Source organism: Clarias gariepinus, chromosome 22 (genome assembly GCF_024256425.1).
Source record: "Clarias gariepinus isolate MV-2021 ecotype Netherlands chromosome 22, CGAR_prim_01v2, whole genome shotgun sequence".
NCBI lineage: Eukaryota > Metazoa > Chordata > Actinopteri > Siluriformes > Clariidae > Clarias > Clarias gariepinus.
The window spans coordinates 27,906,355-27,931,955 of NC_071121.1; the positions used below are offsets into that span (position 1 = coordinate 27,906,355).

General features: G+C 42.9%; 2 protein-coding genes across 5 annotated transcripts; one reads left to right on the plus strand and one right to left on the minus strand.

Annotated features, from left to right (window-relative positions):
• Window positions 1-1,849: 1,849 nt before the first annotated feature.
• On the minus strand, window positions 1,850-18,645 carry tut4 (terminal uridylyl transferase 4). Of its 4 annotated transcripts, none has more exons than XR_008356112.1 (30): window positions 18,441-18,645; window positions 16,162-16,658; window positions 15,394-15,530; window positions 14,913-15,029; window positions 14,248-14,425; window positions 14,062-14,150; window positions 13,925-13,976; window positions 13,764-13,833; window positions 13,554-13,680; window positions 13,341-13,460; window positions 12,359-12,535; window positions 12,018-12,192; window positions 11,069-11,559; window positions 9,302-9,452; window positions 9,034-9,120; window positions 8,801-8,904; window positions 8,425-8,482; window positions 7,997-8,100; window positions 7,687-7,776; window positions 7,481-7,594; window positions 7,305-7,382; window positions 6,951-7,128; window positions 5,926-5,973; window positions 5,739-5,821; window positions 5,530-5,645; window positions 5,251-5,405; window positions 5,066-5,169; window positions 4,784-4,969; window positions 3,389-3,538; window positions 1,850-2,498 (listed from the first exon to the last, which is right to left on the minus strand). XR_008356112.1 is itself a non-coding variant. In XM_053482658.1 (30 exons), the coding sequence occupies exons 2-30, from the start codon at window positions 16,547-16,549 to the stop codon at window positions 2,428-2,430; spliced, it is 4,281 nt and encodes a 1,426-aa protein (XP_053338633.1). In that variant the 5' UTR covers window positions 16,550-16,658; window positions 18,441-18,644; the 3' UTR covers window positions 1,850-2,427. The 4 variants fall into 4 exon arrangements, 2 of the variants coding, with proteins under 2 accessions (XP_053338633.1, XP_053338632.1); XR_008356111.1 differs by having other exon boundaries at window positions 3,389-3,541; XM_053482658.1 differs by having other exon boundaries at window positions 4,501-4,969; window positions 18,441-18,644.
• A 1,815-nt stretch (window positions 18,646-20,460) lies between these two features.
• gpx7 (glutathione peroxidase 7) lies at window positions 20,461-25,601 on the plus strand. Its single transcript, XM_053482887.1, has 3 exons — window positions 20,461-20,674; window positions 24,293-24,554; window positions 24,666-25,601. The coding sequence occupies exons 1-3, from the start codon at window positions 20,540-20,542 to the stop codon at window positions 24,827-24,829; spliced, it is 561 nt and encodes a 186-aa protein (XP_053338862.1). The 5' UTR covers window positions 20,461-20,539; the 3' UTR covers window positions 24,830-25,601.

Below are 25,601 nucleotides of genomic sequence, written 5' to 3' on the forward strand. Positions count from 1 at the left end.
GTACAAAAGTCTAGGCAAATAAATATAAAGCATAAATAATTATTTTTGTTTATTAGTTACTGTATTTCAAGTTGAAATAGTCACCGTCGTATCTTATAGGGATGTAAAGCTCAGGCTCCTGCACCACACACTATGATTTATAAACCAGCATTAACACTAATGAAGGTTAAAGTCTCTGGCTTCCTGCAATTTACAGTTTCAATAATTATGATTCCTAACCCAATATTTGTCATTACTTTTAAATCTGCTACAATATGATTTTATATGAAGCCTCTAAGCTAGACCCGTGGGACAGTAATGGCTCAGTGGTTAAGGTGTTGGACTCCTGATCAGAAGGTCCCTGGTTGCCCCGGTTGGACACTAGAGCAGGGACCTTCAGCCTCAAGTGCTCAGATCCACCCGGGTGTCGAGCTGGCAAGCCAACCCTGTAAGTAACTCCCACAGAGATGACAGGTACAGAGATCTCCAGGCAAGGCGAGTATCCATCGGCCGATGTGCCGGCGCCATGTGGACGGACCCTCTTCCCCAACAACAAATGCAGGAACTATTATATATAAATCCATCACCTTTTTCAAAATAAAAATTATGTCACTTCAAATCTCCAGTCCGTACCGCTATTAATTAACTTAAATCCACTAGGGGGCGCTGTGTACAATTACACTTGGGCTAAAACCGGACAGGCTCGTAACTTCAGTGAGTGTGAAAAGAAAATGTGAAACAGCCGATTGTTAATCCTAATGAAGACACCGCAGAAGAGAAATATGGACATTGAATGTTGTGTGTTTAACAAACAACGCACTTCTAAATAATTATTTATTTAAAATTACTAACTGGTCCTGTGTAAAAGTTACTAAGCCGCTTAAAAGACAGGATGACAAAATCCACCGGAGAAAGAAAAAGATTTTTTTTGTTGTTATTTGTGAGGTGTTGAAGAATGTCCAGGGCGGTATAAGAAGCGTTTTGTTTATGTCTTTGTATTTTTAACAGTGCAGTTAAACTCAATACAAACTAATGATTAAATCTCAGTATAAGAGTCAGTCTTACACACGGTTACGTAACATTTGAAATGATTTTTTTAAGGTGATTTTTCTATTATTGTAGCTGACATGACGTTTGTTAGGTACTTTGGACACATTTTTCTGGCTAATTCCGCCTTCTGCGTTGTGATCAGTTGTAAATACTGTTTAATATGGCAAAGAATTACTGCAGTCTTCAAAAACTGAGAGTTAATCAGATTTCTCAGAATAATCGAAAAAAAATTTGTGTGTGTGGATATTAAAAGTTATGGACTAATCACCATGTGATCCTGTTTACAAACTGGATTAAATATACATTCCTTGAAAACATCACTTGTCCTTTTTTGACAATAATTAATGAATAATTATGGCCTTGGCAGTTAGGAGGCTTAGTGGTTAGCACTGACATTTCGCATCTCCAGGGTCTGTGTGTGTGTGTGTGTTCTCTACATACTCAGTGGGTTTCCCCGTGGTAAAAATTCTGTGACATTCGGAAATTATCAAACTTGTTAAAAAAAAAAAAAACTATTAATTGCATTTGTGTGTCTGTCTGATGCAGCTACAAGAAGATTTTCTGCATTATTTCATGATTACGGAGCCCCTTTAGGGGTCATGTGGTAAAAATAAATAAATAAATAAAAATCAACAAACCATGCACACTGAACACTAAACCATGTGCATGGACTCATTCACTAAGTAGAAATTTTAAACTTGAAGTCTGTGCATCTGAACACAAAGATTTTTTTACCTTTCTTAGAAAGCTGTATTTCATTTTAAAATCCTTTAAAAAAAAAAAAAAAAAAACAATAAAAAAACTACAACACCAGAATTTTGGTTTGCTTTTTCTTTATTTTTTCTTTTATTTTTTTTTATCCTTGTTGTTTTTCTTGTTTTTTTTTTTCTCTTTTTTTCTTTTCTATATTTTCTTCACTTACTGAAATGGAGACTGAGGAAAGAGATCCTTTTTTTGTTTGTTTTTGGCACTACATCGTTATCTTATGGAGCGGTACGCTGATTTTTTTTTTTTTTCATAAAACAAATTCCTATCCAAAGCCTTAGTCCTTACGCAAGCAAAAATATGAATTACACCAATAAAAATAAACAGGATTAACTTTAAATCCATACTTTACACAACAAATAAAAACGCTTCTTTTTCTTCTTTTTTTTTTGGGACCCCTTTAAAAATAGGGGTATTAAAATATTTGACATTTCTTATCACAAATCAATGTGATGAGACAAAAAAAGAAAAAAAAAAAGTAAAAACTGTACAAAAAAATGATAAAATTCATTTTAAAAAGTCCAAAAGTGACCAAATGCCAAGTCAGACTTTGTTAATTGTTTGTTTTTCCTCTTCACTGTCGTTGGATAAGGACCCCGGGCGTTGGTTTGAACTGAAGACAGTTCGCGCTCGTTATTTCTTCTGCTGGAGGTTGACGGGGCGACCAGACTGCAGCAGGGGGAAGCGCTGATTCACCACCGGACCTGAGAACATCATCAGAACATCACACAGTTACAGACCGTTCAGTACAGAGAGATAGAAGACTAAAATTATAGACAATTAAAGATAAAAAAAACTGCACTTCACACACACATTTCCTATATTACACACACACACACACAAATTCATAGATGTGATGACCTGATGATTCAGTATATTCAGGTACAAGTGTTTAGGTGATCTCGATGTATAATTATTTTCAGACACTTCACTTCACAGTCCTGTCAGGTTCTGATAATGTGTTCAGCGGTTCTTTTCCCAGTTCCAGTTATTTCAGCTGTATCTCCTTAGTTATTATCTTTGCTTCACGCAAGACAATAATTTGTTGTTCTGAAATGGCGTGCGTTTTATTTATTTATTTTTAAATCAGGCAGTTTATACCTGAATTTGTGGTAAACCATTATTTCTTGAACAATGATGATATCGGTGTGTACTTTAAATGAGTTAGAGATGGATTTATGGATAATAATAGTAATAAGTGTTTCTGTTTTCCTGTAACATCTGATTTCTTTTTAAATGACTTTAATTTATTATTAGAAGGACAAATACTTTTATTATTCTGTATAAATTATATCAGAACTTACTATTAGAAATGGTCACAGTTTTAAAAATAATTATTTGCACTTTGCTTCATACATGCTTGTTTTTAGATAAAAACAGGAACAGGAATAAAAGTGCAAGTATTCTGCAGTCACACATTGTCCTCATTGAACTTTAACCTCTATCATATAGAGACAACATGTGGATCTGTTCTTACACCTCATTGGATATTTGGGATGGCGCTGACACTCCCCCCCCCAAACACACACACACGCGCGCGCGTTTCTCCTGCCTTGTAGAGCTGTGTGTGACCATGCTAGTGTTGCTCACGTACCCTGGGAGATGAAGGGCTTGTTGGTCGGCTGCACGAACGTCTGCGGCATGCGGAAACCCCAGGAGGACGAGACGGATATGGAACCGGGGCCGCTGTGGGCCAGCGAGCGAGAGACCGGACCTACAGAACCAAACGGAGCCTGGAAACCTGCTTCTGAGACACAGAATGAGAGGAGAACAGAACGCATGTGTTTACTGAGACCGTCTGATCTGTCGATCTCATCAGTGTGGGAGGGAAAAAACTGCTGAACAACAGCTGAAAATATAAGAGACAGAGAGAGACAGAAACAGAAAGACAGAGAGAAAGACAGAGAGAAGCAAAGAAAGACTAAGAGAGACAAAGAAAGAGAGACAGACAAGGAGAGAGAAGGAGAGAGAGAGAGAGAGAGAGACCAAGAGATAGAGAGAGAGACAGAAAGACAGAGAGAGAGATAAAGAAAGAGACAGAGAGAGAGAGACAGACATGAAAAAGCAGATGAAGGTTTGGACAGATCTCAAATTATAAACGTAACTACAAATGGACAAAACGTACAGCATGTCCTTTTTGTTAGACAGCTGTGGTGTTAGAGGAATAAAACACCCAGTGATGTGCTGTTATGAGAAAATCATCATCCTCAGGGTGCTAACAGTAACTCCGCCCCATCACACCATGACATCATTGATAATTTTCCTCTAACAGCACGACACAAACCCTGAGCGTGATGGTGTGTTCACCCGAGTAACCACATCATATCTGTGAGACTTACCTGAGCTCACACTTACTTATGCACTCTCACACGCTCGCACACTTACGCGCGCTCTCAATCGCGCGCTCTCACTCACTCGCGCGCTCTCACTCACTCGCGCGCGCACACACGCACTCTCGCGCGCACACACGCACTCTCGCGCGCACACACGCACTCTCGCGCGCACACACGCACTCTCGCGCGCACACACGCACTCTCGCGCGCACACACGAACTCTCGCGCGCACACACGAACTCTCGCGCGCACACACGAACTCTCGCGCGCACACACGCACTCTCGCGCTCACACACGCACTCTCGCGCTCACTCACGCACTCTCGCGCTCACTCACACTCAGTGCTCACCCCCCAGTGTGTGTGAGAGTGTACCTGACTTCCCCACCGTGCCGTTGGCCACCATCCCCCCGGGGTTGTTCAGACGGTGATTGGGCCAGTGTGGCCCTCCGTCCCGCCCGGCCGGCTGGGCGAAGATGATGCTGGGGTCGTTCAGGTTAACAGGGGCGGGGTAAGGCGCGTCCCCCGCCGGCCCGTTGCCCTGCCCCTTCCTTATAGGGTACTTCACCCCCGGGGAGGGCGGATGGGAGGGCCAGGCGCCCAGCGTGACCACTCCCATGTACTGAGACGGGTTAAAACCAAAGAGAGACAGATGAACCTGCTGCTGCTGCTGAGGAGGCGTGGCGGACGGAGGGAGGGAGGGATGATGGGGGGATTTGGACGGAGCCGATGAGGACGAGGAGCCCGGTGACGGCTTGCCGCTCTGAGACGACTGGGGCGAGACGGAGGGCTGGATGAACGTAGACGGCTGGGGCGAGTAGGGAGGAGTCTGGCGCGTGTCCGACTGGAGACACAGACATAGAAGTGTTAACGAACGTCACACACTGCGAGAGAAGTGAAGGAGACACAAGGACGGACGGACAGAGACATCGGTTCTTACACATTCGGACGGCTGCCTGGTCCGGCCGCCTCGATCCTGGGACGTCCCGCTCTGAGGAATGGGGATGGCCTGAGAGCTCACCATGGCACGGACCACCTGAGGAACTGGAGCGGGGGAGGAGACGGTGAGCTCATCTAAACACTGCTGAGATACGTGTGTGTGTGTGTGTGTGTGTGTGTGTGTACCCTGCGTGGGAGCTCCTCTCTGTCGGAGGTGTCTGTAATCAGGACATTCTCTCCGCACGTGTCCGATGAATCCGCACTGGAAACAGCGTCTCTCTCTTGGCTCTCTGTCCTCCTCACGCACATCCTCGTCCTTATCGCTCTCCTTCTTTTTCATCCTACACACACACACACACACACACACACACACACACACACACACACACTTAGCTGCATGTATACACAGGCAGGCAGACAAACAGACAGACAGAGAGAGACAGAGACAGAGTGCGAGTGTCTGACCTGCGTCTCTTCGGGCAGTCCTTCATGTAGTGTCCGATTTTGCCGCAGATCCGACAGCAGCGGTCGTTCGGAGCGAGCTCGCCGTCTGTCAGCACCTTCGAGTCGAAGAAGTACTCCTGACACACACACACACAAATGAACTTATAATTCAATCTGATAATACAGAAAGAGGTGTGTGTGTGTGTGTGTGTGTGTGTGCCGCGTCTTACCGCTTCCATCCCCAGCTTTGGATAAAACGGCGTTCCGAACAACTTCCTGCCGTTAATAAACGCCTTCATGATGAAATTCGTCACTGATCGAGAGAAAAAAAAATATTGTATGTTTTTTGTAAGATTGTATTGTAAGACTTGTGGTGTGATTGTGTGTGTGTGTGTGTGTGTGTGTGTGTGTTCTTACTTTTCCGTGAGACTCCAGCACCGAGATTGTGATTCAAGTCAAAGGGATCTGTTTTAAAAAAAAATGAACACATGGGCGTGAACCTCTCACTCCACCGTCACTCAAACGACTTCACCATGATCAGAACTTCTGTTTAAAATGAGGTTTTTTATTCTCAGGCAGCTCTCGGGTCCTTGGAGAACGTTCTAGAAAAAGCTTTTCTACTTTTCTAGGGAGTCAAAACTTGTTCATGCAGCTGATAGCGACGCCTCCTGCAGGCCAAACTAGGGAGGTGTGTATATATATGTATGTATATATCCCAGTCACGTCTAATACGGAGGGACGACGCCGGGACCAGATGGACGGATTACAGACGGTTTCACGTTCAGGACAGACTGCTCACCTTCCTCACTCTCTCTGCTGGCCAGCGTTCAGTGTTTTTGTTCTCCGTACTCGCGTACACTACTGCATATTTACTCAGCCTTATCCCATTTATGTTTCGTCTAGTTTTATTCAGAGGACGCTTTAAATTTTTTAATCAGTGAAAACTGGACATTTTAGCGATAAGATTATTAGTAATTAACCCTACGGTCAATCTAGTCTAGCCAAAACCATTTTTTTAAGGTTTTTAACATTTAAAATGTATATTTCATTTGATGTTTTCAGCTAATTATATTCATTTTTAACATCACAACAACTGCTGCACGTCCATAACGCAGCGGATTGTGACGGAAATTAAATGTTGGCAAAAATAAAGACAAATATATAAAAACACAAAAATAAAGACCAAAAGGTTTAGTCTCACATTTTAGTCTCGCATTTTTTCCGTCAACACGATCACATGCTGAGTTCATCACTGTTACTGTTCACTGATGAGGGCATTGTCAGACGCAGACGTCTCGTCACCGTCTCGTCTTTTCTGGCATGGGTTTGTCTGTGTATCACTGTGTGTGTGTGTGTGAGGGAGGTCTGGGTGTCTCTGCTCGAATATAAGATGGGCGGATGGACGGAGGGAGGGGTGTACGGGTGCAGGAGGTGGGCGGTACCTTCGATGGCGATGCACTTGGAGGTCCACTGCTTCTCGAAGGTGGTGAGGCGTTTACGCTGCCGGATGGAGATCACGTGCTCCTTAAAGTCGAACTCCTCGGTGTAGAAGCGCAGCAGGCCGAGCCACAGCTCCCCCACCGTCTCGCGGTTCTGCTGGAACTCGGGCCAACGCCGCCGCTAACACACACACACACACACAATGTTATCTGTACGGCGTCTTTTACACCCATATGTACACAAACATTTCTAAAAACTCCAATTTTCTTATTTTTACGAGACAGAAAAAACTAACTGTTTGTTTGTTTGTTTGTTTTTAAAACCACACACACACACACACACACACACACACTCACCAGCTCGTCCAAATCGTCGAAGAAGAAAGCGTTCCAGCCGTCCACCATCCTCTGAGGAACCGCGCTCCCGTCGTAGATCTGAAACACACACACCTCACATTTACAGCACTTTCACTCTATCTCAATGTATTAAACTCTGTGTGTGTGTGTGTGTGTGTGTGTGTGTGTGTGTGTACCTCCTGCAGGACGGGGATGACCGGAGGCTGTCTCTGCTGCAGGAAGTACAGCACCATAAGGATGTAGGCGTAAGATGAGAGACTTCCCCTCGACGCGTCGCCGATGTCGCACCTCTGAAACACACACACACACACACACATTAAAGCTGTCCACTTTGATAAACACCACCACACATACACACACACACACAGTTTTATCCTGTTACCTTTGCAAACACTTTCATGGTGTAGCCCAAATACTGCACACGTGGGTCCAGGGCTGCGTACGTGGCCAGCATACGTGTGTTGTGCTGAGCCTGGGGAAAAAATCATCACACACACACACCAGATGGTGTTTAAAACATCTGTGTACTGAGCAGGGTGTGTGGTTTGGGACACGCCCACTGTGGACCGGTCAGGGTCACAGCCCTCTCACTATTCTGTACCGGATGCTCCGCCCTTCCAGTCCAGGGGTCGGGTACAGCGCCCGAGGGTGGGAGAGAGTGTGTGTGTGTGTGTGTGTGTGTGAGAGCTCACCAGTGTGTTGTAAAGGCTGATGTCTCCCTCCAGGCTGCTCTGCTTGTGTTCAAACTTGACTATAGGCACTTTGGCGGTCGTTATAGGCAGGATATTCCTCAGACCTGAGTGAACACACACACACACACACACATACACACATTATTGGGCATTTATACTCGACATCTACGTAAACATTTCCAATAAACCAAGGAATAAAATACGTAATAAAAATAATAATAATAATTTTTAAAAAACGCACTACGAAAAATGTATTAATAAGTAACGTCCCTGTTTTAATAAAATAAAAATAATACTAAAAATTACATAAATAATAAGGATTTTAAGCACTGATTAAATGTTCATTTCTGAGTCACTGCTGTGAAGGTGAAAAGGTCAGAGTGCTATAAAAGCCATAACCTGGTGGAACCTCCAGGTTCTTCTCTTACCCGTATGTTTCTTCAGCACCTTGGCCAGACCCTCGATGATCTCCTTACAGTTCAGTTTCTGAGGAGAGAGAGAGAGAGAGACGGTTTGATCTGCTTCCCGTGAGACGTGACGTGACGTGACACACGGCGGCTCAGTGCAGGATCTAGAGGTTCTAACACGCAATCGTTAACTAATTAATCGCCAATCAGAAATTCAGAAATTGAGTATTAACTCATCCACCACAAGAGGGCGCACTTAAAGTTCAGTTGATGAGACACTGGATAATTAGTGATTGTGTTTTTTGCCGTGAGGACAGGGAGACGGGGACGTGTTCATGAGGGACGGCGTGTAAAAAGGGCGTGTCCGTGAAGGACGAGGGAGGCTGTGACTCCGTACCTCGGCTGTGTCGTGACCCTCCAGTGTCATACAGATGTCCAAGTCACTGTCACGGAACCCGAAACCATTCTTGGAGGAACCGAACAAACACAGCTGGGCTTTATCTGTAAACACACACACACACACACACACACACTTTACACCTTTAACTGATCACACATTAATGAGAAGAATGATGAAGACAATTCCACATGAAAGTGTGTGTGTGTGTGTGTGTGTGTGTGTGTGTGTACCGTTATACTCCTTTCTAATGAAGCGCTCCAGACTGCCTAGAATAAGTTCCCTCCTCTGCTGCTCTCCCATAGATGGCGACAGTTCATCTACACACACACACATACACACACACACACACATACACACACACAGAACAGAGAACACATGACTCGCTAGTTTTTGCCCTTTGGCTCTTTGTGTTTTTAGACTGGATGAGGGTGTAGGGTGTAGGGTTGAAGTCCAGCTCCAGATCTCTATCATGATTAGCATGCTGGTTCTCGCGCTCACCGTAGCAGCGTCTGCACAGGTTGTCGAGGATCTCTCTGAAGTGCTCTGTCATGGGAGGCAGCGGCGTCAGCTCCATCTTCTTAAAGTCTTCAGGACAGTCGTCTTTCAGATGGCCGTCTCGCTTACAGATGCTGCACACCACCGTCGGGGGCTGGACACACACGTTACGTTATTAAATTCCAGACTTCATATACACAGGATTAACGCATAAAAAAAGAAAGAAGTCTGCTGTTGCTGAAAAAAAAATGTAGGAGAAAATCACATTGTAGGATTTTTAATGAATTAGTTGGTAAATTTCTCGGTAAAATCAATATTTGGTCACCTACAAACAAGCAAGATTTCTGGCCCTCACAGACCTGTAACAACTTCTTTAAGAGGCTCCTCTGTCCTCCACTCGTTACCTGTATTAATGGCATCTGTTTGAACTCGTTATCAGTATAAAAGACACCTGTCCACAACCTCACAGCCGTCAAAGGACACCAAAAACAAAACTGTAGACCTGCACCAGCCTGGGGAGACTGAATCTGCAATAGGTAAGCAGCTTGGTGTGAAGAACTGGTGGAGCAACTATTAGAAAATGGAAGACATACAAGACCACTGATAATCTCCCTCAATCTGGGGCTCCACGCAGGATCTCACCCCGTGGGGGGTCAAAAAGATCACAAGAACTGTGAGCAAAAATCCCAGAACCACACGGAGGGACCTAGTGAATGACCTGCAGAGAGCTGGGACCAAAGTAACAAAGGCTACCATCAGTACCACACTGCGCCGCCAGGGACTCAAATCCTGCAGTGCCAGACGTGTCCCCCTGCTTAAGGCCAGTACATGTCCAGGCCCGTCTAAAGTTTGCTAGAGAGCATTTGGATGATCCAGAAAAAGGATTGGAAGAATGTCAAATGGTCAGATGAAACCAAAATAGAACTTCGTGTTAGGAGGAGAAAGAATGTTGAGTTGCATCCGAAGAACACTAAACCTACTTTGAAGCATGGGGGTGGAAACATCAATGTTTTGGGACCAGAACGACTGATCTGTGTAATGGAAAGGATGAATGGGGCCATGTATCATGAGATTTTGAGTGAAATGTCCATCAGCAAGGACATTCAAGATGAAACAATCATCTTCACAATCAAACTTCTGGCTGGGTCTTTCAGCATGACAATGATCCCAAACACACCGCCCGCCCAATGAAGGAGTGGCTTCATAAGAAGCATTTTAAGGTCCTGGAGTGGCCGAGCCATTCTCCAGATCTCAACCCTATAGAAAATCTTTGGAGGGAGTTTAAAGTCCGTGTTGCCCAGCGACAGCCCCAAAATATCAGCTCTAGAGGAGATCTGCATGGAGGAACGGGCCAAAATACCACCAACAGTGTGTGAAAACCTTGTGAAGACTTACAGAAAACGTTTGACTTCTGTCATTGCCAACAAAGGGAATATAACAAAGTATTAAGATGAAATTTTGTTATTGACCAAATACTTATTTTCCAACATAATTTGCAAATCAATTCTTTAAAAATCCTACAATGTGATTTTCTGGATTTATTTTCTTATTTTGTCTCTCATGTGGAGGTATACCTATGATGAAAATTACAGGCCTCTCTCATCTTTTTAAGTGGGAGAACTTGCACAATTGGTGGCTGACTAAATACTTTTTTGCCCCACTGTATATATTAGTTACAACATCCCATAATCTCTTTAAAATATGGCGTAGCTATAACGTAATAACACACGTTAATAACACAGTGTGGATTTCGAGGCGTATCTGCGGTACCTTTCCTCCGGTGAAGATCATCCTGTCGAAGGTGTAGTGCAGATCCTCCGGGGCGATGTTCTGCTGTTCCACGCCTCTCCGCCGCCCTTCGTCCCGCTCCTCTTCGTCGCTGTCGGGGAACAGCCCGTTGTGAGGGGACGGGGTCGGCGAAGAGGACTGATGCGCCCCGTCTTCGTCCTCGACCTCCACGAGCAGTCTGGCTAAACCTCGGGTCACGCGCCGATCTTCGTCTCCGGCCTCGTCCTCATCGTCGTCCTCCTCTTCTTCTTCATCCTCGTCGGTGCTGTTCGCGCCATCGTCCTCCTCGCCTCCCTTACTTTGCACGCTGCGGGTTCCAGCCGGGCGGGGCGCGTTCCGTTGGGGGGCGTGTCCGTTCCGGCTCTGAGGACAGGCGAAGTACCGGTACGCGGTGCGAAAGCGCTCCTGGATGTACTCGAACACCATCTGACTGTTCAGACTTCGCGCAACGTTCCTCTTAAGTGCGAATGGGTCTGAGGGACGAGACGACAGGGAAAACGAGCTGTGGATGTGAGTGACACTAATGGCTGAAATGTAACGCTAATTAGATATAAACAACCTAAATACACTGCTAATCTGAGTGAATTAAAAAAAAAAGAAAAAAGGTAGTTGTTTGATTTGCATGCCACCTGCTAGGCTTTGTACTAGCTGCGTTGTCAGGTTAGCAAAGCGAGTTAGCAATGCTAGTTATGTACCCTCGACAAAGACACTCCTATTATTAATTGCTATTTCCTCCACACTGCGTATCAGCTAATTTGAATATAATTGACTATATTTTGCATATGAATGCAGTTAATAACTTAAATCGTGGCTCCTTTTGGGGAAAATAAATCATTACGAGTGACACCAACACCTGCGAGAGTGAACATAGGGTCCTAAGCCTGTTGCTTGGCAACATGTGTTTACGCGTGTTTGTGTGTGCGCATCTCACCCTCGATGGCGAGGCGGCGGCGTGGCCAGTTCTTTACGTCCCGGGGCAGCAGCTCCTTCAGCCGGATGCTGATGATGTAATCCTCCAGAGCGAACTCCAGCGTGTAGAACCGCATCAGCTCCAACCACAACTGGCCGAGAGAGATGTTCTCCGTGTTCTCCAGCACCAGACGAGTCTATGAATGCCAACACACATGCACACACACACACACTTTTGTATATAAAAACACACATATCAACAGGCTCTCCATCCTTGAGGACTAAATTTTAGCCAATAAAGTAAGCGCACGGCTCTGAAATATCCAGCAGCTGAAGACAGAACCCGGCGCCAGGTTCCCTTACCTTGCCCTTCTGGTTCTCGTGCTTCTTCTCAGCCGATTTTTGGGGTTCGTTTCTGTTTTTGTTGTCTCCACGGCCCTCGTTAGCGCTGCCTGGTCGGTGCTCCCACCCCACGAAGTGACCCGACTGAACGCCGGTCAGGTGATACTCATCCACTCGCTTCACGTCGAACCCTTCGATCTGTACACACCCCCGAGGAGGGAGAGAGAGAGAGAAAAAGAGAGAGAGAGAGAGATTTCAGGTGCTAACAAGACTACCCACAAAACTTAGCTGTAAAACCATCAGTGAAGCTGTTTGTAAACCTGTGAGTTAGTTGTCCTAAAAAGCTTTTAGGGTAGTTGTAAAGTTGCGCGTAAACCTTTTAGGGTAGCTGTAAAGTTGCGCGTAAACCTTTTAGGGTGGCTGTAAAGTTGCATGTAAACCTTTTAGGGTAGCTCTAAAATTGCGCATAAACCTTTTAGGGTAGCTGTAAAGTTGGGTATAAACCTTATATAAAGTGTAGCTGTAAAGTTGGACTGAAACCTTTTAGGATAGCTGTAAAATTGCGCATAAACCTTTTAGGGTAGCTGTAAAGTTGCGCGTAAACCTTTTAGGGTAGCTGTAAAGTTGCGCATAAACCTTTTAGGGTAGCTGTAAAATTGCACGTAAACCTTTTAGGGTAGCTGTAAAATTGCACGTAAACCTTTTAGGGTTGCTGTAAAGTTGCAGAGAAACCTTTTAGGGTAGCTGTAAAGTTGCGCTTAAAAGTTTTAGGGTAGCTGTAAAGTTAGGCATACACCTTTTAGGGTAGCTGTAAAGTTGCGAGTAAACCTTTTAGGGTAGCTGTAAAATTGTGCGTAAACCTTTTAGGGTAGCTGTAAAGTTGCGTGTAAACCTTTTAGGGTAGCTGTAAACCTTAATTTAAATCCTGTACATTAGCTGTTAAGCTTCACAATAGAATGTAAACTAACATTAACGAGTGTGTGTGTGTGTGTTAGTTACACACCCAGTAGCCGAGATACACAGGTAAAATGGGTGGCTTCCTCTGCTGCAGGAAAAAGATGACCATCAGAGAGAAGGAGTAGGAAGGAATCCCGCCCTCGGCCTGGCAGTCCACGTGACACAGCTGCACGTACATACACAGAACGTTAGTAATATTTATCGACATTTATTTGTATAATGTGTGTGTGTGTGTGTGTGTGTGTGTATGTGTGTGAACCTTGGCCCAGTAGCGGAACGCCAAGACCAGAGGAACCAGACGAGGCTCCTGCTTGGCCAACGCCGCCAGGTGATTGGTGGTGAGACATGCGACATCATTTCCTGCGCTCACTTTACACAGTAAACCCCTGCAGAGACAGAGGCACAACACAACCCTCCTCAGTAGAGCCCAATGGAATTAATATGTGAAGAGCTCTGAGTAAGCACTGACCTGGACACGTCACGGCAGAAGATGACGGGGACCTTAGCGTGGAAGTCCGACTCCACGTCTAAAAATTCATCTGAAATAACAACAAAAAAATTGGTTTATTTGCTTGTATTAGTATTTATTGCCATATCAGCTTCTCAGGCTATTTCATGGCAGATGCTAACCGCTCTTCTTCAGGATGTCCAGCACTTGGATAAGAACGTCAGGCTGCGTCATCTGAAACACAGGAAGCGTGAACAGAAATAAAAACCAGCCGCAAAACACCGGGCACGCGAGGAAACGAGACGCTCTGAGCACTTACACCGGAGGGGTAGAGCACGTCGATGTTGACGTCACTGCACTTGAAGGCGAATCGAGTGAGACAGGAACCGTAGAGACGCAGAGAGCACGCTGAGACACAGACACAACACAATGACTAAAGAACAGTCCAGGGGTGTGTGTGTGTGTGTGTGTGTGTGCGATAGTGTGCGCGTGCGTGTATACACACCGGGTAGGTGTCTCTGTATGATGAGCTCCATGCTCCGCACCACAGCGTGTCTCTGCTGGAACTCCTCCTCCGAGATGCCGTGCTCCTGCACCGCATCCATCACGGCCGTGTTCAGGGCTCGCAGGTGAGCCGGAGACGGAGGGGGTAACGAACGCAGCTCATTCTCCTCCTGCTTCTCCTACACACACACACAAGAGATTTAACATGAGAATGGTGTTAAAATAAACATTAAGTTCTAGTATAATGCTAAATATAGTGTAATCAAGCTCTGCCTGTTATCTAGCCCCGCCCCCTTTTTGATTGGCAGGCTACAAACTGTTAGGCTTAACAGAAAAAAAACAACATGAAAACCTGTAAATGTTTAAAAGGTTGTGCGACTATTTGTCTATTGATTTAAATGATAAAAGTTCAGATTTGATTTACTGTCAGCTCACAAAATATTCAGATTCATTTGAAAAACAAAATATTTATTTGACGGAAAATTATTCACATTCATTTTTTTTTTTTTTTATAATAATTTGATGAAAAAGGTTTATTTGAAACCGCAAACAGATTCGGATTCATTTATTATTTATTTTATTACTCATTTATTTATTTATTTTATACAAACAACACTTCACCGTGTGTGTGTGTGTGTGTGTGTGTGTGTGTGTGTGCGTTTTTACCATGATGTTCTTCTTGTGCCGTTTCTCTTTGATGTGTTTGTGAGCACCCTGGATGTTGTCCACATGAACCGAGCAGAGTTTGCATAGATACTGGTAATTTGGGTAATCTGGGGACTGCTGTAGATATCACACACACACACACACACACACACACACACTTAACAGACAGTCCAGACATGCAAATGTAAGGCTGTTAAACGCTAATCTGCTCATTAATTCCCAGCTCCTTCAGCACTACTTTGTCTCGTCTGCACACAGAATACCCATAATGCACTGCCTGGAAACAGCGTGAGCTTTACTCAGTGAACAGTGTGTGAGATCAGGGGCGCTAATGATATAAAATATTATAAAATGTATGAAGTGTTTTTCCTTCCACGTGTAGTTGAGCTGATCTGCTGTTCCCGTGAGTCTGACTAATCACAGTGCAGCTGAACCTTGTGTGTGTGTGTGTGTGTGTGTGTTGAGAGCGTGGAACTCTAACCTTGGTCAGTCTGTGGATGTAGTCTCTCTGCAGTCTCTCCTCGGCCTGTCTCAGTCCCAGCTGCTGATCCGAGGTCAGGTTCGTCTCGTCTGCTGTGTCTGGAGCGCCCTCTGCTGGCCGTCTCGCCGGCGCGTCTCCTGACACACAGAGATGTTCGGATCGATTCGGATTTAACCACGTCGTCGAGAGAATAAATAAAAGGACAATTACGAGTGTGATGAGTTCGTCCTAGTACCAATAGTCCTGGGAAGTACCGAGATTTGGAGAAATACAGCGATCTTTACCTTTTCGATTCAATTTGATTCACGACCTCTGAGGTTCAGTGTCTCTAGCGGCTGTGTTTTTCACAGGATTCAAAGTTATCAAAACTATGAAACCAACAAAATTTATAACCTTTATTTCCTGCCAATGGTCTTGACTTCTCCACACTCCAGTCCAGTAGGTGGCAGTACTGCAGGTAATGCTCTTAAACCCACCTGAAGTCGTGACAACGAGAATATTTTGCGAGTACTTTTACAGGTTTAGCTAAATCATTTTAAAAGTCGGAATCAAAGACTGACTCGTGGAATCAGTGAATCGAATCGACTAACAGAAGACCGATTCAATCGTACAGCTCTACTAATCAGCCGGTCACAACTCGTTTCCTATGAATAATGAAGTTATGAGAGATCTCTCTGCTCGTCATGATTGAGTCAACACTTCTTATTCACAGCGTCATTAGACGCACGTAGCTCTGAACAAGATGTCCGCACTCTCTGTCCCTCTCACCTGTGTGTTTGTCCTTGAGCGCAGGTCTCTGGGTTTTGTTACTCTGCGCGGCGTTGTCCTCCTTGGTGCTGAGCAGAGCGATGTTTCCGTTCCTGCCCCCTTGCTGAGTCTGGGCCCTCGCCTTGCCCCTGTCCCCCGAGCCCGTTCTTCCCGTCAGCCTGCGAGCTTTACCTCTCCCCGCCTCCAGAGGGCTTCCCGCTGGCCCTTTGCCCCCCGCGTGCCCACCCTGCCCCTCCTCCTTCACCCTGGATGCTGCGGTGTTCTTGCCGCGATTCGGCGTCTTGCCGTTCTCGCGTTCTTTCTGCGATCTGGACGAGGACTTGGACCCGCCCGAGCGAGACGGCTTGCCTGATTTCAGCGGGCTTTTCGTTTCATCCATAGTGCTCATTACTGTGAGTGTGTGTCTATTTGTGTGTAAGTGTGTGTGAGACTAAAAAAATTAAAAAGTCAAGAAAAATAAAAAGCTCGGAGGCTCTGCAGGACGATCGAGTCCAAACCTGGAGAGAGAGACAGAGAGAGACAGAGAAAGAGGGAGGTTTTATTCGTGTTCAATTTGCTTCAGGATTAAGAAAGAACTTTATATTATAAAATCATAAGTCTTTACTGATTTTACATAAATATGTATTGCGCTGCTGTCAATCAGGTCAGCTACTCAGAACTGAAAAGCAAGTTACGTGATCTAGACTTGAACCCTTTGTCATTAAGCACACTACAGAGTGCACTTTCAAACTGCTCTGTTGATTCTGTGTGTGTAGCGATGGGGTAAAACTTATTTAGTTTCTAAAATTTCTGATGATGCTGATTCACGTATCTATTTTTACAGAAGTGTATTTATAGCTTTACATTATAAAAAAATTGTGTTATGTTAAATGTTAAAAACGCTTTTTCTCTATACTCTGATCCGATTAGTCTCAAACCCACTCATTACACACACACACACACACCGGTCTCAATACACCGCCGCCACTAATTAGGCTAAGCAGTAGCCACTCAAACCGCGCGCTCACCATTAAAGTCACGTTTTGAGACTTTGGAAGCATTTGGTAAAACGTCACTTTTATTCTATATTAATCCTACAGGTGGCGCTCTCTGAACTATTTACAGATTTTCATCCCGTGTGGTAGGAGTGATTTATTTGCTTTGAAGTTTGTTTATAAACAATAATCATTGTGAATAACCTACCAGAGATACGCGCTGCTCGCTAACAATCTATCTTTTGTGTTCAGTTTAATTCGAAGTTAAATGTTAAACTCTTGTCTAGCGTTACCTCTGCATACGGAACGCCTCACCTTACAAATTTGCGCCGTAAGAACCGAAATTTGGCATTTAGTGAGATTCAGCTGTACCGCTGTAAATGAAGTCATCGTTAAAATGTTGGTAAAATTACAACAAAATGCGGGGGTGGGTGTTGATGTAATATCAAATTGGGATTTTTACAACAAAAGAAAAAAAAATATCGCGATCGCAATTTTAATTAAACTGGCACCGAGGTATCGTGATTATATAGTATCGGGAGGTGATTATATACCGTAATATACGGTAATGAATGAATCCAGTCAAGCGCGTGAACGTCGTTAATGCGGGCGTCATTTGCATAACACTTGTTCACGTCATCGCGGGCAGCCAATAAGAACACGCCGTTCGTTTGCGTCTCATTTACATACGGAAATACTGGCAGCATACACACAAAACACACACACACTCACTCACTCTGTTTTCACCAAACAATCCCTTTAAACATGTACTGGAAATGAATCGGAGTGTAATATAACAACAGGAATAAGATTATAAAAAGTTTGTCGTGATTATAAATTACATAAAAGGTCATTTCACCCCGGGCCTGAATCACAACAAACACATCAAAACAACACACACACACACACACACTTTGTCTAAATACACCCGAGCTGCTTAATACGGGTCACGTGATTAACACTTTATCTCTCTCTTACACACACACACACACACACACACTTGTGTTTATATTTAAATCATTAAGTAGTTGATCACGTCAATGCGGAACGCTAAGCTAACTAGCTAAAAACACAAGGTGAAGTTTAACGCCGCTGCGGTTTAGAGATATTACTCAATTATCACACACAAACACACCGTGTGGCCCTGAAACCGGATCTAAACCCGAACACTAGTCAGTACACACACACACTCCAAGGCCTGACCGCGGTGTGTTTATTTCTGTAACACAAACCCGGAGCTAAGCGCCTCTGCTAACACTGCTAGCTCATGAATACTGTACGCTTCCTTTAAACTTTCACACTCACTTAAATTCAGCGATCCAAAATAAATTAGCAGCACACACTCCATGCAAACATGATGAGGATATTTTACGCTTTTTTTCCTTTTTTTTCTTTTTTTTAAGTAAAAACGTCCCTTCACGCGCTGTTTAAACGCGACCCATTTCTCCGCTCGTGTTTTTGTTTTGCTCATTCAAGGCCCAGGACGCCATATTAACTTCTCCCCGAGGTGCATTGTGGGTAACGCTGTCAAGGCTGATGCGCGAGCGAGCGGGCCGTGTCCCAAATCACACACGTCTCGCGCACTGTGAAGTGAGTAATTCGGTTTGTAACCGAGTCCCGAATCTTGTGCGAGAGTTAAAGGCTTTTTATTGACAATCACATCCAGTTTATTAAGTTTAAAGAGTCAGTATTTGCAGTGTTGATCATTCTTTTTCAAGACCTATGCTGTTCACCCTGGCATGATGTCAATAAATTTCTGGGCCACACCCTGACTCATGGCGCAGTCCATTCTTACATAATCGATGCTTGGAGACTTTGTGAGTGTTTCTCCACCCGCCTTTTGAGGGATGACTACACGTTCTCTATGAGATTAAGGTCTGGGGAGTTTCTTGGACATGGAACCAAAATTTCCAAATTTTGTTCCCTGAGACACTCAGTTATGACTTTTGCCTTATGGTGAGGAGCTCCATCATGCTGGAAAAGGGCATTGTTCATCACCAAACTGTTCCTGGATGGTGTGGAGAAGTTCCTCTCGGAGGATGTTTTTGTACTGTTCTTTATTCATGGTTGTGTTCTCAGGCAAAATTGTGAGTGAGCCCACTGCCTTGGATGAGAAGCAACAACAAACATAAATTGGCTTAGGATGGTTAACTGATGCTGTACATATGCTCAACACAGGAATGATCTATCTATCTATCTACTTTGTTATCTATCTAAGAAGCAACAACACACATGAATGGTCTCAGGATGCTTTAATTCAATTCAATTTAATTTATATAGCGCTTTTAATAATGGTCATTGTCTCAAAGCAGCTTCACAAAAATGAAAGAAATTCATAAAAAAATAATTAAATAAAAAAAATAAATAATAAAATAATAATAATAATAATAATAATAAATTGTGTATGTGTAGGAAAAATGTGTCTAGATAATAATGAGATGAATAAATGAAATGTCTCTGATGAGCAAGCCAAGGGTGACGGCGACAGTGGCAAGGAAAAACTCCCTGAGATGGTAATAGGAAGAACCCTTGAGAGGAACCAGACTCAACAGGGAACCCATCCTCATCTGGGTGATATGCAGAGGGCAGACGGGATCTGGATCACTGGGAGCACAGGAGCAGGATGTGTAGCTCCAACCATAATAAGGCAGAATCTAGCTGGAGCTGGTCCTTCTCTGGATGCCTCAGGATCCTCGCAGGGTTGGCCTTTGTCTACTGAAGCTGGTACAATCTCCAGATGCCTCGGGATGGGTAGAAAAGTACAGAACAGATGGAGAGAATAAGCGTAGTTGCCATTCAGGATAGATGTACTGAAGTATGAAGTTATGGGATGAGTTACGCGTATGCCAGATTAAAGAGATGCGTCTTGAGTCTACTTTTAAACTGGGAAACTGTGTCTGAGCCCCGAACACTGTCTGGAAGGCTATTCCAAAGTTTTGGAGCTAAATATAAAAAGCCCTACCCCCTTTTGTAGATTTTGAAATTCTGGGAATTACAAGAATTCCAGAGTTTTGTGATCAATGTGAGCTTTACTGTATATATGCATGACACAGGACTGATCTATCTATCTATCTATCTATCTATCTATCTATCTATCTATCCGAAGCAACAACACACATGAATGGTCTCAGGATGCTTTACTGTACATATGCATGACACTGGACTGATCTATCTGTCTGTCTATCTAGTTTACTTCCTGTTTTGGTACGAAACCTCTTATTGTACTCATTTTAATCAATACCACGCAATATTTGCGCATACTCAGGAGCGCGTTGCGGGATGTTTTGCTTTCTGCGTAAATCTAGCGCAGTGCTGATTCGCAGTAAGACAGCGCGCGGTTGCGTAGCGACACTCCGGCAGTGCTGCAGTCAGTGAGAAGGAGCTGAGGAAGTTTAACACCGAAGATGAAGCTGATCCTCCGAGCGCTGGCTTTCCTCCTGCTGTCCTGCGGAATGGAGGCGAAGCAGAAAGACTTTTACACGTTTAAGGTGGTGAACAGCAGGGGGAGATTAGTTTCTCTGGAGAAGTACCGCGGCTCGGTGAGTCTCGCGCTCTGCAGGAACCAGGACTCACTAACGGAAATAAAAAAAAAACTTCAAGATTATATCATATTCTGTTCGTTTATTTAACTCAACATCACTTTCTTTTTCTCCTCACATTTTCCTGTGCATTAATAAAATAACTAACATGGACACTCATGCTTGTCTCCTGGTGCGGTACTCTGGTCCGAAGCGCGCGCGCGTGCCTACGTGGCAAACGCCTTCCTACGAGCTGCACGCGCACAACGCACACGTATATACAGTGTACGTGATTAATGAATGAATAAATGAACCATCTGTAACTGCTCTAATCACTCTGCACCATCAGAACAGTACAGCCTTATTAAAGCTTTAATACTAGTTCAGAGGTTTGTTTGCACCTTTAATTAAGTTTTAATTTAGGAAATTGAATTAGTTTTAATTTAAAAATATGAATTAAATGATAAAAAAAACACATCCTTATGAATTAATTCAGCATTTAATTTGTCCAAAAGAAACGCCCTCATGTAGTTTAACCCCATTATAGTTCTCCCTGAACATTTTCAGATGTTTATTAGAATGACTGAGATGGATCTAACCCTGTCCTGGACACTCATGGACATCGTCATTTTGTATTATTATTTAGTATTATTTTATTTTTAAGGAGAATGCAAAATGTAAATCAGCACAAAATCACAAATACAATCTGTATGTATGTTTATAACATTTTATTATATACTCTGTATTTATGTCATATTTGTATTAGTTCTTTAAAGGACATTTTTTAATTGAAGATTTGTTAACATTTAGAATTATTGCATTATCATGCAATAATTGCAACTGTATATTTTTGTACATTTCATATAATTAAAGTATACAATTATATTCAAATAATACTAATTATTGGGGGGGGGGGAGCATGTCATATTGTGCACATGACAATAAAACTTGGAATTTGAAACTGTAGTATATAATACATGATATAATATATAATTATTTAATAATTCTAATTATTTTATAATTTTAATTATATATTGTATATATTAAATAGAAAAAAATATATTTTCTGTAATTTTGCTTAATATTTAATATTTTAGATATTTCAGATATTTTAAACAAAAGTAATGTTTAAAAAACATTAATTTTAATGATGTATTAGGATATGGAGTAAAATAATTTGTACATTAATTAATTACGTTAAAAAAAGAAATAAAGAATTATATTGATATTTTTTATTAAAAACTGATTTAAACTGACTGTAGAAGAATGTTTAAATATCGAATCAGATGAAACACCAGGTGGCGCTCTTAAGCAACCTATCCCTGATTAAAACTGAATTACTTACTTAAGTTCAGTTTGTTTCTTTCTTTATTTGCATGTTTTTACCTGCTGCAGTGTTCAGGTCCTGAAGCCTTGACCTGAAGTCTGAATAACTCACACCACCGGAGTTCAGAGGTGAAGAGTTTAACCAGCATGACTGTTTGTTTATTTACACCATGTGTGCACTTTCCACCTTTCTACATCCTTCTAATTCCTTAAAAATAAAAACACTCTACAGTTTACACTTAAAGCTCTCTCCCTCTCTCCCTCTCTCTCTCTCTCTCTCTCTCTCAGCATTCCCTTCTCTCCTTTTCATGGATGAAGTCCACACCTTACTTAAACCAACTTTATATAAATAAAGTTTCAACTAAAATGTTTTATTTTACAATCACTCAGTCATCATTTATACCACTTTATCCTGTATTCAGGGTTGCGGGTGGCGGAACCTATCCCATGAGACTTAGGGAACGAGGCGGAGTACACCCTGGACAGGGTGCCAATCCATCCACATACTCATTTTCACACTACAGGCAGCAATTTGTAGAAAAAAAAAAAATTAGCGTGGGGAGGAAACCCACCAAGCACAGGGAGAACATGCAAACTCCATGCACACAGAGATGGGAATTGAACCCGGACCCTAGAGGTGCAAGGCGACAGTACTAACCACTACACCACCGTGCCGCCTTGTTTTACTTCCTAATCCCGATTGTTAACATACATCAATAACTACATTTAAAAAATAAATCTCAGTGATGTTTACATACTTTGGTACCTGCGTAAATATGCAATGTTACATGAATAGAAATGCTGTTGTACTAATTAGCAGCATGAGGCCTTAGATAAACGCATGTAATCTCAGGCAATAACCTAAGGCAATCATTTAAGGTAACATCTGTGGTAATCATGGACAAAAACAATTAAACACATGTTATTATAGATAACTACAGGTGATAAAAGATATCTTAGGTAATCACATGTGATCACACTTAATCAGAGATAATCTTTGGGGTCCGTGATCTCAGGGATAATCTGGTAATCATGGGTATTCTCAAATAATCACAGGCAAAATAACATGTCATATCTGGTAATCACAGGTAAAAGCAGGTATTCTGGTAATACTGGTATTCTCTGGTAATTTCAGGGATCTGGTAATCATTATTCACAGATAATTGCAGCAAAAAACATTTAATCTCTTGTAATCACAGATATGTTTAGGTAATCACATGTAATCACAGGCAAAAACAATTAATCACAGATATTCCCAGTGAAAACCTGTGTCAAGTTGTGCAGATCAGATGATCCCCGGAGCGACCCCTCGATGAAGGAGCAGCTGAAAATCCAACAACAACAACACCTAGTCATTAGGGCCAGGTTATCACAGGCAGCAACCATGTAATCTTAGATACTATCACAGTAAACTAGGCACTCTAGGGTAATTAGGGTATCTGGTAATCACAGGCAAAAGATAAGAAAAGGGTATTTTCATGTAATCTCTAATAAGCAAATGTAATCAGGCAAAAACAAGCAGAAAAAAAATAATCTAAGGTAATTATCAAATCTCTGGTAATCCTCAGGCAAAACAGGTTACCTTAGACATTTTCTATCTCAAATAATAACATGTAATAAGTATAAGCTGGTCCCAAGCCTGGATAAAATGTGAGGGTTGCACCAGGAAGATCATCAACACCTGTGCCACTGTGGCGACCACTCGACGGGAGCAACAACAACTTTATATTTGTGATATGAGAAGGTTGATTATGGATTGTGTGAGAGATATGGATAAGATATGTCTGGGGTGTGTGTGGAATATGTCCGGGATATGTTAGAGATATCTCTAGGATTTTTTTGGGATAAATCTGTAATGTATATGGGATATGTCTGGTATGTGTTTGGGACATGTCTGGGATGTCTCTAAGATGTTTTTGGGACATGTCTGGTATGTGTTATTCCTGCAGCAAGTAATCAAGGGTATGTGAATGCTGTTTAATGTAAATGCAAAGGATTTCATACAGCCAGCACAGTGGTGTTTAATGAGCTCTTTAATCATTTACTCAGCTAATTAATCACACACACAAACACACACACACACACACCGTCTGCCTGTATAACAACCTGTTAATAGAGAAGATCAATCAAAAAATCTTTTCTGTCCCTGTCTGTGTGCATATCAGCACAAACCTCTAACTTGTCTGTCTGCCTTACTGTATTCTTCTCTCTCTCTCTCTCTCTCTCTCTCTCTCTCTCTCTTTCTCTCCCTCATGCTGTACTGCTTTATTAGATGTTTTTATTCATCTACAACTGTGTGTGTGTGTGTTTCAGGTCTCCTTGGTAGTGAACGTAGCGAGTGAGTGTGGCTTCACTGAGGAGCACTACACGGACCTGCAGCAGCTGCAGCGGGATTTTGGACCGTACCACTTCAACGTGCTGGCGTTTCCGTGTAACCAGTTTGGACAGCAGGAACCCGGCAGCGACAAAGAGATCGACAGCTTCGTGAGACGCGTTTACGGAGTCTCGTTCCCGCTGTTTAGTAAAATCGCTGTGGTGGGGACCGGCGCTAACAACGCCTTTAAATACCTTGCAGGTAACACACACCTACATAAAAAAAAAAAATTCAGTGAGTTAAGGTTATAGGTGGGGGTTTAAACTGAAGAGTGAAAGCTGTTTTCTCTTTCTTGCTCGCTCTCTCTCTCAGAGGTGACCAGGAAGGAGCCTGACTGGAATTTCTGGAAGTACCTGGTAGATGTTGATGGTAAAGTTGTCGAGGCATGGGGTCCTAAAGTCTCTGTGAAGGAAATCCGGCCAAAGATCTCAGAGATGGTTCGCAAACTCATCATCAAACGCAAGGAGGAGCTATAGAGACCACCCTCACCCCCCCCAAACACACACACACACATTAGTTTCTTCATTGGAATGTAAAATGTGATACTTTATCAGCACTACTATGAAAACCACTCACTTGTAAACACACACACACACACACACACACACACACACATAAGCCGCTGTCACACAGAAGAACATCAAGCGTCCATTAGGTGGACTGTGGATACGACACAACACACAGTGTTGAATTTTTGTAGCGTTGTTGCTACGCTAGCTTTTCCTGACTGCAGCAAACACTTTTCAGGAAGTAGGAGGAGTTTATTATGCAAATCTCTGGGTGTTTGAGACAATCTAAAACAGGTTATATGGGTGAGAAGTAGGGGGAGGGGTCAGTTGTTAAAGGACAGTTCGGTTTGGCTGATTAGCCAAGACACATTTGAGTTAGTTTAGCAGTGAAGCTATTATGCTAATGTTGCTAGACTTGCTAAAGTATTACGATAGAAAGAAAAAAACGAACAAACAAATAAACATTGTCTGGTCAAAAGCTGAGTCAAGCTGAGCAAGGGCACTTTCCATGGTGCAGTTTGGAAATTATTAAATTAAAATTTTAAAAAGGTGCAAATGTCAAATTACATTTAGGTCACATTTTTAGGGTTGCAGAGTTTTTACTTTTATCTATTAAAATTGTCAAATGTTTGCACACACCAGTTTAAAAAAGAATTAGTTTTTTTTTTTTAATAAAATGATTGAATTTTTTAGACAAATTAATAAATAAAAATACAGAAATGAAATAAGTCTGTGTCTG

Excerpts from the sequence above, each read along its gene's own strand:
- tut4 (XM_053482657.1), bottom strand. The coding sequence starts at position 16,549 with ATGAGCACTATGGATGAAACGAAAAGCCCGCTGAAATCAGGCAAGCCG. Across the intron at positions 15,030-15,393 it reads ACATCCACAGACTGACCAAG|CAGTCCCCAGATTACCCAAA; the intron begins GTTAGAGTTCCA and ends TGATATCTACAG. Across the intron at positions 13,681-13,763 it reads TTCTGCCGTGACGTGTCCAG|GGGTTTACTGTGTAAAGTGA; the intron begins GTCAGTGCTTAC and ends CTGTCTCTGCAG.
- gpx7 (XM_053482887.1), top strand. The coding sequence starts at position 20,540 with ATGAAGCTGATCCTCCGAGCGCTGGCTTTCCTCCTGCTGTCCTGCGGA. Across the intron at positions 20,675-24,292 it reads TGGAGAAGTACCGCGGCTCG|GTCTCCTTGGTAGTGAACGT; the intron begins GTGAGTCTCGCG and ends TGTGTGTTTCAG. Across the intron at positions 24,555-24,665 it reads CGCCTTTAAATACCTTGCAG|AGGTGACCAGGAAGGAGCCT; the intron begins GTAACACACACC and ends TCTCTCTCTCAG.